The following is a 14,229-nucleotide window of genomic DNA, read 5'->3' as shown; positions in this document are numbered from 1 at the left end:
TGACTCAGAAACAGGAGACAACACAGTAATATTTTTAAATGAAAGGATTGAATAATAATCTGACGTACTAAGAGCTATTAGCAATTTATGGGTCCTCATTTTCAACTCAGTGGAACTGGGGGGCATCACAAGACAGCTGGATGACCTGGAAAGAATTATTGAAATGAACTTTTAAGGATGGGCTGAGCTAGAAAAGCAGACAGAAGTTGGAGAGAAAGGTTTACAACATTTGTGCGATAACTTAGTTTCTATCTGTTTTTTATCAGCTCATAGTTTGGTGTGTGTATATGGAAATGATGGCTAAGGAGGCTGAAGGAAAGCTTGGAGTCAGAACATGAAGTACTTAAAATTCCAGATGAAGTCTGTTGATCATGCTACATGTAGCAAAGTGTATTAGTCAGTTTTTCTCTCCCTGAGACACATACCTAACACCCATAACTAAAGAAGGAGAGGTTTAATGTGGATCATTGTTTCAGGAGATTCAGTCCATAGTCTTCCAGCTCCACAACAGAAACCTCATGGCAGTTGCTTACTTCATGACTAGGAACCAGAGCAAAGGAGCAGTGTCCAAGAGGAAGACACAAGGAAGGGGCAAGGGACTAGGTACAGTAGCTGAGGCTATGCCTCCGTGGCCCACCCAGACACAACCAGAGTGCACTCCAACATCAGCAGCTCTCAAGCCAATCAAGTTTACACAATCAAGCATATCCATCACAGGCGGTGACAACAAATGTCAGCTCTGGGCCAGTGGCCATCTGCAGTTGTGTTTTGATTGGCCTACAAGGGCTATAAATTTTTTAGTTAATCAGCATCTTTAAGTATCACAAGATATACATAGCAATCAAGATTTCTGGCTTTTTGAAACACATACCCTCTGGTATCTTTGTGCTCAGCTTTCTAATTGGCAGGAAATGGTTGAAACAGAACAACATCGGCCCCACTGGGTGAGAAATATTAACATACCCTCCTTCCTTCTTATTGGACTAGTTCATAATACTAAATAACTTAGTAGTCTGGTGGAACATCCCTCATCTGAAATGCTTGTGATCAGAAGTATTTTGGATTTGGGATTTTGTTTAGATTTTGGAATAATTGCAGATACATAATGAAATTTCTGTGTTGACTTTGGCTCCCCATAGGAAGTCAACCAAGGTGTTTGAACTGGAACAAAACAATATGCAAAAACACTTTTAACCCAGCAGAAATATATGGGCAATCTGTAGTACCAGTTCTTTTATTTCATTATGGATTGAAAATGGCTTCAAAAGTATGAAATTGAGGGAATTTTAGCACTTCTATGTAATCAATAGTAGAAAACTGACAGGGAAATTCAGGTTTTCCAATTCTTTACTCCTCTATCTTCTTTACTTTCCTAAGAAAATACCATATGCAACTGGCTTTCAAAAATGGTAGCCTTTGCTTGAATTGCTGAGTCCACAACTTTGAGGAGGGCATGCCCTTGGGAAAATAACTTTGCCTCTGAAGTCTTGGTTTTCATCTCGGTACCATAGGGAACCCTAAGTTATCAAGTGGTTGCTACTGCATGTGAAATATTGCACCCTATCCTATAGATTTTCCAAAATAGTTCATTCCTTCCACTTTCCCTTGAGGGCCAAATGATGCGTTCCACTTACATAGCATGGTCTAAAATAGGATACAATGCATTAGATGGGACAGAAAAAATATTAGTTGAGTACGTAAATTTAAACCACCCATATTTCCACTAGCAGAGAAAAAAGTCATTTGTATTCCCTCACACCTACCCTGATTGCCTTTCTTTTAATGTCCACTGGAACTAAGTCTGTTAGTGTCTTTTATGAAATTTGCTTTTGAATGGGACACAAGGAAAGAACTTCACCGCTTTGCATCTTTCTTAGAATTTTTCACCTGTTGAAGAAACCTCTTGTTCAGGAATTTTGTTTCCTTGGTACTTACTTCTTTAAACTAAGAGACATTAGATGACCCTCAGAAAACATGACCTGGTACAGCCAAGGGATAATTTGAAAGACAGAAAGTGCTGATGAAGGAGATGTGAACTCTTCAATGCTCCCAGCATGGTGTGAGAACATTTTGTGTGGCCTGGATCCTGGGATCTCCCCAGAAAATTAACAGAACTCACAACAAAATAAAGGAAGCCTATTATTACCTTTCAGAGGATCAGATCTGCCTGAGTATAATTTCTTTGCTCAGAAATACTCCTCCAAATGACCTTCTTGTCCTCCAATGCCTGAAGATATTTTGAGACTTTTAGTGTTTTGAAATCCAGTTTTGTTCATTACTAAGTACCCAAAACCTTGGTCTTTGCCTTGTGCAAGTTGCCAGAGTTAAGTGATTTGGGCTTTACATATGGAAAGTTCATTTTGTTGTGTAATTAATGGGAAGCAGACTTTGGAAGCTGATGATCTGGGGTCTTATTTATATGAGAGCATATGTCTGTGTTTTGTTTATGACTCACTCCCTTACTCCATGCATTGTAACTTGGGTTTGTTTACACCAACTTTTCCTAGAATCTGAACCACATGGTATAGGAGCCAATAATTTATAGTCTTCTAATGGGAAAGATGATGAATGAGCTTTTTCCTCTCTAATTTTCAAATCTTAAATTGAGGAAAAATTATTTGCTGCATTGAGTCTGTCAAAGCTTGTATTTGAAAAAGAAAAAAGTTAAAGCAATAATTTATTTTCAAAAACCTACTGGTATAGTGCTCAGAACATGAATGTATAACAACTCGCCAAGAGAGCATTTGACCACTCCCCACAATAAACCATTATAATTTGTATCCAAATGTTTGGCAGTGAAAAGACCATTCATGGTGGAGGCTATGTGTGTGTTGGGGCAAGGAGTTATACCAGAAATCTCTGCTCTGTACCAATATTTCTGGGACCTAAAACTGCTCTAAAAATATTTTTTAAATCACATTTATCTTCTCCCTCTCTCTCTCTCTCATATAGAGATGGATACATAGATACATAGGCATTATGGTTACATATGCATATCTATGCAAGTTTTTTTGTGTGTAATTGTTTATTGTTAGAGAATTACTATATGTATATGTGTGGCTTTTCCTAGGGACCCCATATTTTTAATTAATCTATAGCTTTAGATGTTTAAGCTGACTTTCTCAGTGGTTTCTAGTAAGTTCCAAAGTTATTTCTGTTCATGTTTTACTCATTGAAACACCACTTCTCCCATGGAACAGTTTGGATATTGGTCTAAATTTCACAGTGCTTTTGTTATAGCTTAGAGGATTGAACAGTTAATGGTGCCCTAAGGAAAGTAGGAGACAGCTAGAAGATGTGAGGGTCTAATTTAATTTTCAGTGATTTGGATCTCTGTCAAAAAATCTTTTCATCCCACACCTAGACTTTTCAAAACAGTCCAGTAAGCACTAGTTTAGGTCAAGCCACATAGAAAGATTTCAATTCAAGGAAGTCAGCTGAGTCAAGAATTCAGTGTTCAGCACACTGTGTAACTCAAAGTGAAACCATTCATATTTATTCCAAGAATGATCAAGATATGACCCTGATTTCAGAGCAGAGCAGAATCTCAGATAGAAAGAACATACAGATTAGGCCCAGGATCCTGACAGTGGACAAGCTAAATGAGGTGCTTTTGGAGAGATATCAGCAATATAGTAGGAGCAGAAAGACTAATGTTGAAATGGAAGTCCATGCACAATTTTTAGGAAAAAGACTTAATTTTAAATAGAGACAATTACTAAGATGTAAGTTATTAATAAAAAAGGTCTAAGACTAAATTATCAACTGAATTCCAGTGGAAATTTGAAAGGGCTAGAAATACACAGAGTATTATTTTGCCTCATGTCTTTTTTACTGCACTAGTTGCCTCTGGATAAAAGAAAAATGCAAGACTTTTCTCTCCAACATCAGATGCAATATCCTGTTTGATACTGGCAAAAATAATAGAATCGGGCACACACCTACCTGCAGGCAATGCAAAGTTATTGTTTCTGGAGTACATCTATCATCTACTAAGTAGGCAGACACAAGAATATATGAAAGTCTAAAGCAGTGTGTATAATCACTTATTGTTTTGATGAAGAATACAAGTATATTTCATTGTGTAAGTTAACATTTTTTCTTAGAAAGCTTTAATAAAAAAGCAAAGCAGCAGCAGCTACTTGAGTCACTTTAATCAAGCCCAGAAGTTAAAGGGACAAAATTAACTTTGAGTGTATTTAAACCCTTTGAGAATCCCTAAAACTCTGAGCACTCCTTGAGAAAACAAAATTAAGATTTAGAACTTTCACAACAGACTGGAACACTGGAATAAAACCAATGTAGTAAAATTTTGCAGATTTAACTGGAAGGCTTGTATTTAAGCTAAAAACCCAATTCCACATAGTAGTCGCTAGATTTGATGGCGGTTTATATGAAAGCATTTAAAGGAGCTAATTTAGCATCCATTTAATATGCGCCAATAGTGCAATGTTGTAGAAAAATGCAGGTTTTTTTTAAATGTAGTTCTTCATTAATATAAATAGTGTGTCTTCTGATCACAGAAATTAATCAACCCAATTTTTCTGCGCTAAACACTTCATACCTGGAAAATCAGTTAAATTGTAGGCACCAAAATTTAGATGAGCTTTAGCAGATGATAAACTCTCCAGATGAGGGTGATCATATTGGAATAGATGATAGAATTCATTTCATAGGAAACACAGATGAAGGATTTGAGGATTTCCTACTTACAAAACAGAAGACTTTGTATATGACTTTTTACAGATCATATTTTTAAAGAAGAACTCTTCAAAGAAATTTAAGAAATCTATCTAGAGATATACAACTGCAAGGTAAACAAGTTAAGACTAGAGTTTCACTCTTCTAATGTCCTGTAAATATATTTTGTATCAGGTCATAACAATGAGGCTGAGTATTGCATAAACAAATGCAGTTATTGTCAAGGCCAAAAAGAAAACAAACAATTGAAACCTGTCATTTCAGAAATTCTGGCATAGCCAAGAAGGATTTATTTCACCTGAGCCTACATATTTAGAGTTTAGAAGTTTTTTTTGAGATCATGGTGGTCTATGATTCTTTATTCTTCCCTGTATTTTCTTTTTCAAAATTTAAGAGAAGGAAAATCTCACAATCAAGTAAGCACTTGCATGTGTAATAGGGTACTATGTAAGGGGCATTTATGGTTAAGAATAAAGCTATACCAGATTTGAGAAGAAAGAAAAAAGAATTATAAAGAGCCCTGTGAGAGAGTGAGCCCACCCCCACTGTGTGCCACCTGGCATACTGTGAGACTTAACAGATGTAGCTCAAATGCTTTGGCATTAACTTCATTTCTCTACAACCTTCCATGTTGTCTATAGTCAGTGTGCCGGAGCTTAATGAACATTGCAGCAAACAAAAGCCAAAGTTGATTGTAACACAGTAGGGCTAAATGGCCTTTGTATTCCCCAGTTTGCCACTACTGCTACTTCTAAGCCACTCCCTAACATAGCCTAGGCAACAGCTATGACCCTACTAAGGATGCCTTTGCTGATATTATACTGGGCAGTTCCAAAATGAATCATACAGCAGGCTGGTAAATAAAGTGCTGTAATTTCATTTGCTTCTCCTCTGAACTCCTCCTTCTCCTACGTTTCTCACGCCTGCCACAATCCAGTTCCCTTCTGTAGTGGTTCTTTAAGCAACTTTGCAATTTCCTCATTAGATTCAAGTTCTCTCTCAAGAGCTCTCTGCTGTCTTTATTTGTCTGTCCAAAAGACATAGGGGGTTTGTCCAATAACCAAGCTCTTGAGTGAAGGGCATTTTGCATGGCCAAAGAAGTCAAGGGTTCTGAAAACTTAGGGACTGCTACCTCACAATTGCCTAATCCAGTGAAGGATGTCAGCATCAAGTCTCATTCTAGAAGGGTATAGGCCTCTTCTGACTACCATGGAATTCCCTGTAATTAAATTTAATAGTGTTCTAGGAATATAAAGATAAATGTAATGCAGACGTGATCTCTAGGAGTTTACAATCTAAATAATCCAGCAGGAAATATTAATCAGGTACCTACTATGGGACAGGAGCTGTGCTCTCTCTTTTGAGAGATATAAAGAACAACACATGTCTGTCTGTCTGCAAGAAATTTTAATGCTTCTTAGCCTTGAGCTCATAGAAAATTAGATCTTCTAGGATTAAAGGCTAGCTAAGTAAATAATGTCTTCAGGAGTTAAAAAAAAAAAAAGAACAGAAAACTTTAAGGCAGCAGTCTCCAAATTTTTTTGATCCTGTAATGCAATGAGTAACAATTTTAGATGGATACCCCATGCAAGTACATAGAATATATGCACTCTTTTGAAGCGTAAATCTTGAAAGAATGTCATAAACGTGAAATAAATTATATTCTTAAGATAATTGATTTGCATTTCTTTATTATTCATGAATAAAATATTTTGCAGCTATTAACTTGTACTAATTTCAATATTTTTAATGTTTTAAGGAGGCCAAGTGATTGAGTTTGCATACATGTCTTTCAAATTTTTGTTCAAGTTAAATACTTGTGATAAAGTAAAGGTCAGATTCTGCATTCTGTTTGCTTTACTACTTTTTGATAGTGGATATTGTAGGTCAAAAGGATATTTTACGTGGATATAGAGAAGAAAGTACATTATTGGCTGTGCTTTAATCTTAATATTTTTAAAATCTCATCCATCCAACAATGTTGTTGCTAAAGTTGACTAATGATCTTCCTTATTAACAATTAAATGGTCTTGCAAATCAGAAAGCATTTTGTTTCTTTTTAATGAATCAAAACTCTGAACACTGAACATCTTCTTTTGGTAATTCGGTATATAAATTTTTTTAATTTGCAGAGTTTAGAGGATTTTATAGGATATAATATATAATTTTCAGTAATGAAATTGCCAAACAATGGAGACAATTCCAATCAGTTACCAAAAATTCACTTTCCATAGCATGAGTCTTTTTCCTAAAGCAGTTATTTTCTCAGCCACTTTACCCTTAATGGAACATTTAATATTTTGTGTTCTAACAACTGCTAGGTGACATCACTAACAACCCACGGATGGCACTGAAAAGGTGAGAACATTTAGAACCCTTGACTTTTTGCACAAGAAAATTGTTAAATTCATATTTGAAAATGGTAATTATTTTATAAATTTAACATGGATAATCTTCATCTCCTTACAGTACTTTGGTGTTTTTCTATTTTAAAATCTTGCTTTCTAAGATTAACTGTATGGTGTGATCTTCTATAGCCTTTACTTAGGCCATTAACAATACCCTGAAAGCAACGCTGTGATGAAATGTCCGGTCCAGCAACCCCTTGCATACATATGACTTTCCTTTCTCTCAGGAACTTATGCCTAAATGTGACAGGTGACCCATCATCTGATGTGCAGGTCAAGTAAAGACATCACTCTCTTTCCATATATAAATTACTGGAGTGCTTTATTTAGCTCTTATGCTTTAGATACAATATAAATAATGTAAATACAAATAATTAATGTGATCTTCCTGTAGCCAAATAAATAATGTTGCTTATTCTTGGGGGGAATATGCATCCCACTTGGGAAGCTCGAGAGTCAGAGAAGGAAGTGAGCAGGGGGAGATATTGCAAGTTTCTAAAGACCTAACACCTTCTGTGCTTCCAGCAAGGTCTAGGGAAGTGCTTTAGGGCAAATACCACTTGGTGACCTCTCCCACATCAGAGGTCACACACATAAACCTGCTCACACCTGTATACCCACTGCTTCACCTCTCCATCTGCCAAGCTGCCCACCTCACCTCCTACTTTGTCTCAAGAGAAACGGGAAATAAAAGCAGAACAAAGACCAGGGTCCTGCAAGTCATTGCAGCTGAGATAGGATGCTCTTTCTTAAACCCTAGAAAGAAGCTATTATTCGAATAGTCAGGTAGTCATTATTCTTTAAACAAGCTAGTCACATTTTCAAAGAAGCCCCCAAGTATATTAAGACAACTTAAAGAAACAGAGTGGAAACACTGCCCTATCATGACAAATCCCCCACATCTGCTAACTCTTAATTGTAAATTACTGCTGTACATGTGGAGAGCAGTGCTTGCACTTGTGTTGACAACCAGCAGCCACTCAGATGTCCCCTACCTTGCAGGGGCCCTACCAACAGAGACAACTTGTCATCCTTTTCAAAAGAGCTTTTAAGACCAGGGCTGTGGAAGGTTAATTTAAATTCACAGGATGGAAGAAGAACGTTTACATGCCAAGGCAGATTGCCTCATACTTCCTATAAAAAAAAAAAAAGCAGCATTAGGAGAATAAGACCAATGCTGAGTCAAATCCAAATACAAAGTACAAAAATGCACAATTTACATTGGAAAACAATGAGACAACTGAATTTCCTCGAGACTGTATTTGCTGATCACATAGCACATACCAGACTACATATTGCTATATAAGTAGGCCTATGCTGGAACTCTGAAAGTATAGAGAAAGATGTGGCCTTTGCTTGTGAAGGAACTTCTAACATGTATGAGCACATTAAACAATTTGCATTGCAGCTCTCTGTCCTGACTGAGGCAGATGGTGCCCGAACCTCTTTCCGCCCTACTCAGCCCCAGACAGCTGAACCTTCCCAGCATCTCCCCACCTATCCTTAGAGATGTTCAAGCAGCAAGGCAAATTCTAAGGAGTCCAAAGACAAATTTCCTTTCCTCTCAACCCACCCAAATCTTTTTTGTAAAGCTGCAGCATGTCTTGAACATGAGCAAGTACAGTCTACCTACATGAGCACCAGTTTGGGGAAATCCTCCGTGTAACTCAGTCTTCTTAGCCATTGGCTTGACTCACAGTGCCTATACCACATGTATAAGCTTGAGTACAAAGAGCACTGCTAAAACCAGTTTTTGAATATCATTAAAGAGGTGGCAAAGTCAACAGGAGCCAGTCCTCTGATACCGGGAGTAAATAGTCTAGATCTGGACCAAAACCAGTTCAGCCCTTAGCATGGCAATTTCAAGGGTCTAGAACACCATTTTTATTGCAGAGTTATGAAGAAATGAATTTGTATTTTGCCTTGGACACTCATAATTACACTTTAAATCTAACAAAAAGCAGGCAAGATATAAGACAGTTGTAGGAAAGAAAGCAAATATGGAATCAATCTTGCAGCAAGAGCCCAGAAATTGCTGTCCAATAATGAAACAAATTGAAGAGAGAAAATCTGTAAACATTTAGAAAGACAGTGAAATCATAAGCAATGAGGAGAAAGATTTGTGAATATAAAACCCTGCCAAATACAAAGTCCTCTTCTCCCTTCCATACTAGGATTTCAAAATTATTAGAGGAAATAAATGTTTTTGAAAGCCACCCCACATTTGGGAACAGCAACCGATAATGAGTATAGGAAAGAATTATAGCAGTCTTTAAACCAAGAAGGGAACTTGGAGAACAGCGAGCCCATTCATCTCATGCAGCAGATGAAGAGAGACTCGGGGGGCTAAGACATTCATCCACGTTAACTTCCAACTCCCCATCTGCAAAGTCGTTTCTATTATGCTGCACTCTGCTATTGTTTGCACACAGGAATAATGAATCTGAACTGAAATTGTGGATAATAATCATTAGGACAAAATGAAATCAGATGGTCAGTAGATGTAAAAAACCACAAAGACTATAGCATACAAATGGAAGAGGGATACTAAAGTTACAGCACCTGATGCCATCAGTGGAGCCTGGATCATGATGCATGTTTATGAAGTTGGTCATAGCATAAAACCCAGAGAACTCACTCACTCCCCCATGCTGTTAGAATGGTAGCAAGCAGCAGGAACCTTCCAGGGAAAAGATGAATATAAGGTCTCCCATGAGCACGTCTCTTACCCTCCCACAGTTATGAAGGGGAAATTGAAGCCCAAAGAGGGAAATCAGAGCTCCCTCCAGTCGTAAGATTCCACAAAATATTTTCTTTTTGCCATTGACAATTCACAATCTTTTAACTACCTTGTGTTATGGCAAAGTAGGCTAAGTAGCATTAATAAACCTCATGTATTCATTGCTCACTTCAAAAATACAAATTCATGATCAGTTATGTATCACCAATGCATGTATCTTCCTCCTCTCTTCCTGTTTTGAAGCTCATCTCAGAGGTTTGCATATGATTTCATCTTTATTTCAGCATGTATTTCTGCAGCAAGGTACTTAACAAAAACAGATGATCATAATGCAATGATCACACGTAAGAAAATGAACAGTTATTGTATCATGAAATTCCCAGAGTTCGAATTTTTATGTAACTCATGATTTAACAGTTTGTTTAAATTGGTTTCCAAATAAGGTCATCTTATCTTTAATCTCTTTTGTAATTTACAGTTTCTCCCTCCACTCACCCTGCAGTTTATTTGCTGGAAACACAGAATTGTTTACCTAGAGTTTCCCATGGTCACCATTTTATTGATTGAATCCCTGTAAGTCTTCTGTCCTCTGTATTTTGAAGTGGTGCAGCCTGGAGCTGTGCTGCCTAATACCGAAACTACTAGTTTCAGGTAGCTGATAAAACTAAATTAAATTTAAAACTCCAGTTTCTCAGTGATACCAGTCACATTTCAAGCACTCAGAAGCCACATGTGGGTAGTGACCATAGTATGAGTGTAGATAAAGAATATTTGCATCACTCCAAAAAGTTATGGAAAGTTCTACTCTGAAAGTTCTATTCCAGAGGATTAATGAACTTTTATGAGGTAGCTGTGGTAGGAAGTAGATGTCAAAATCTCCACCAATTCTTTGGCTCACAGTTGGGTTCTCTCCCTGATGTGTCATTCATAAGCACCCCAACTGGACACTAAAGATGAAACAAAAATTAGAAGGACTAAAGGGATTCATGTGTTTTTCAGCTTATATGAATGGTATACTTACAAATACTTTGGCAATTACCTTCTTACTCGGATCTTTTTTGGATGTAACCCTGTCGATATATTTATATGTAGCTTATTCATTTTAAGAGACTATATAAAGTTCCGTGTCTGAGTGCATCACCATTGATTTACTCTTAATTAACATTTATATTGTTTCAGTTTACTGTAGCATACTTTTTATTCATTTTTTTTTTTTACAGGATCTAACTATATCATTCAGGCTGGCCTGCAGCTCACTGTATAGCTCTGGCTGGCCTTGAATGTGTGGTAATCCTCCTGCTTCAGCTTCCCAAATGCTAGAATGGCAGGCATGCTCCACTATCCTTGGCCCATACACTAAGCTTTAAAGGGTACCCTCAAATGTCTTGTGCCTCCTGTGACACGGAAGTAAAGGAGGCAAAGGTGATTGCCCACTGTCTAAAATGATTTGCCAAGTCACATTCTCATTAATCTAGAAGAATTCCCAGTTCTTACCAACCTGAGGTAGTATCAGACTTTATTGTTGCCAGTATGGGTCCAGAGATTTGCAACAACAGCAATAATAATAATAATAACAATAACAATTAATAATAGCACATGAAAGAAAGGGAATGGAATAGAAAGGGGAGCAATGACTTAGCTCAATCTATAATGTTTTGTTTCTTTAAAATGAGAAGGTAAATAGCACAGAATATGAACATCTCAGTGTGAATGGCAAATGGAAAGGAGATGATCATGACAGCACCTACTAAGGTGCCTTAGGGGAATTCCTTTTGGCCTTTTTTATTGATTGACATTTTACTCTAAAAAGAAAATGCTTAGCAGGACAATCCACTAGTTATACTTGCACCCCAAATAACTTCCAGCTCATGGAGCATTTCAATCAGACTTTATGCAGTTACATAATGCCAATTAACTGATTTATTTTATATTTACTGTGTATGTCAGAAAAGTTATTTACTTTATATTTAGCATCCTTTGTTATATACCACATAGTATTTTCTTCTGCAGTGGTGATATAAAGAGAAGGCATAGTGATAGTGGGTTTTGCATTTGAAAAAATGTTAAAAGTTTTGTAGAGTACTTCTGACTAGTTTTCATTTACTTGTGGACTCTGGACAAGTTAAATTACTTGGCCCTCATATGGAGGGCTGCTAACCCTTTGTGTCCCTATATTTACATTAGTTGCTTTAAAAATCCAAATTTAAATTCTTTTAAAGGATGACACAATAAAGTAACAGTGATTACTCTGGTATGTCCGTGGAAAGTAACTTTTAAATCCTCTCCATGTCCAAAGCTCCATGCTAAGCCCAGGAAGGGAATAAAGCCGGACAAAAATCAGTCACTGCGTCTGAGAACTGATAACTAAGCACCCCCCCCACCCCCTTTTTAAAGACTAACTACAAAGTTTTATTTTTATGGTCAGAAGCTAACTCTGGCTTTGTTCTATTTTGATCTTTATAACTTATTTTAAAGATCGCTCAGTAGTTATTCATTGCTCAGTCAGTCTTGCTGACCCCTGGCCAAAAGCAGAAACATTTTGACCTGGCCTATGCAACTCATTGCCTCCCACTCCATGAAGCTAGTGGCATAAATAACTTCAAATAAAACCCTCCTGGAGATCTGTGGTGGCCACAGCGTGTGGGAGAAATGAGGCAATAGGGAAAAGAATGAAGCAGGAGTGCCCAGGGATAAGTGAAAGCTGCATCTCTCCTCAAGTTTTTTTTTCTTCTCTGCCTTTAAGATAGTCTGTTTTTTTACTACTAGATGAAGTAAACAGAAGGCACAACTAAGACGCTAATATAAAATATGTACCCCTCTAGGACTACGTCTTTTAAGTGAGATTCCTTGGGGTTGATCATTTAAGGTAAATCACAATAGCAAAGGCTTCAGAGGGGGATATATTTTTCAAGTGTACAGGTGACCAGAGGGAGTGGCTGTTGTGACGCAGGGGCAGTGTGTCCCCCCTGTGTGTGCTTGCATCAGCTCACACGGGTGCCTGCTCAGGATCACCGGGAGGAGAAAGGATGATCGAAAGGGTGAGAGGCCATCAGCGTCTTGAAGCCATTCACACTTTATGGTGTCTCAACTTCAAAACCAGGCAGTCCTGAAGGCCATTTAGTGTGGCAGTACAGGACTTCCTGAGAAGTTGAGCTCGTAAAATAAAGGCGCATCTGGCCACCAGCACATGAAAAGAGCCCTTTGCAAACAATAGTTCAGCAGAGGGAGTGAAAATGATTCCGAAACACCTGGCTGGTATTTCCCTTCAGGTTCCCAGAGGGTGAACCAGTTAAAAGGACTAGTTACAAGTCTTGGTTAACGGAACTTCCTCAGGCAAACTGATGAATCCAGAACATAGGGGCAGGAAGAGATGCTGAAAGCCAGGGCCATCCCCACCAGTGACCCAGGAAGGAAATCCTCCCTTGTAGGTGGAGGAGAACTGGGACAAGAGACTTCTGCTACTTCTGCTGGATCAGGTCAAAATATCTCTCTGGTCAGTGGTGTACTTGTACAATCAAGATTACAAAATGTGGAAGGCTATATGCCATTTTATTCATCAAATATCAGTGGAAGGCTATAATGCTAAATTGAATAGGATCTAATGCCACAGGGCTAAATAAAAATTTGTGTGATAAAGAAAAATAATGGAAAAGTTTATATTGTGTTTCTGCCTTTGCTGCCAGTGATCAGGGCAGGTCACCTCAGTAGACTGGGCCTTAATTTCCACATCTTTAAAATGGGAACAACAGTATTTCACATAATTGTGAGGTCTGAAATAATGTAAACAGAAACGCTTTGTCCACTTATCAGCTATCCAATCACGCTTTATTTTTCTTATTCTTAATTTAATAAAGAAAAACACTGGGGGCTGAGTCACATCCATAGCATAATTCTCCGTGACTCTTACAGCCAAGTAAAGCATCAGTCATCCTTGAAAGAGGGCGAGTTTTAGGCAGCCTCCGCCCTGTGCTCAATTTCTCTCTTCTCCTCCTGCAGCCAGTTCCTCCCTGAAGAAGCGATTCAAGCGGCGGGAGATCGAAGCCATCCAGTGTGAAGTGCGGAAAATGTGCAACTACACCAAGATCCTGTCCACCAAGAAGAACCTGGACCACGTGAACAAGATCCTGAAGGCCAAGCGGCTGCAGAGACAATCAAAGACAGGCAACAACTTCGTCAAGAAGAGGCGAGGGCGTCCCCGCAAGCAGCCCACCCAGTTCGATGAGGACTCCAGAGACCAGATGCCCGTGCTGGAAAAATGCATCGACCTGCCCACCAAGAGGGGCCAGAAACCCAGCCTGAGCCCACTAGTGCTGGAAACCGCCGCCGGCCAGGACGCAGTCATGGCCACCATCGAGGCGGTCATCCACATGGCCCGCGAGG

At 38.4% G+C, this 14,229-nt stretch overlaps 1 protein-coding gene across 1 annotated transcript in view; it reads left to right on the top strand.

Moving 5' to 3' along the window:
- Setbp1 (SET binding protein 1) overlaps positions 1 to 14,228 on the top strand; it is a gene marked incomplete at its 3' end in the record, with an annotated part of 348,446 nt that extends 334,218 nt beyond the window's left edge. Inside the window, exon 6 of the mRNA XM_010616583.2 lies at positions 13,846 to 14,228. Coding sequence (XP_010614885.1) covers positions 13,846 to 14,228 — 383 coding nt within the window. The remainder of the gene's footprint in view (positions 1 to 13,845) is intronic.
- Position 14,229: the final 1 nt, after the last annotated feature.

The sequence above is a fragment of the Fukomys damarensis genome, unplaced genomic scaffold (genome assembly GCF_012274545.1).
Source record: "Fukomys damarensis isolate Sample0158 unplaced genomic scaffold, DMR_v1.0_HiC HiC_scaffold_30, whole genome shotgun sequence".
In the NCBI taxonomy this organism is placed as follows: domain Eukaryota; kingdom Metazoa; phylum Chordata; class Mammalia; order Rodentia; family Bathyergidae; genus Fukomys; species Fukomys damarensis.
Note: the sequence above shows the minus strand (reverse complement) of the source record. Positions and strands in the feature narration are given on the sequence as shown.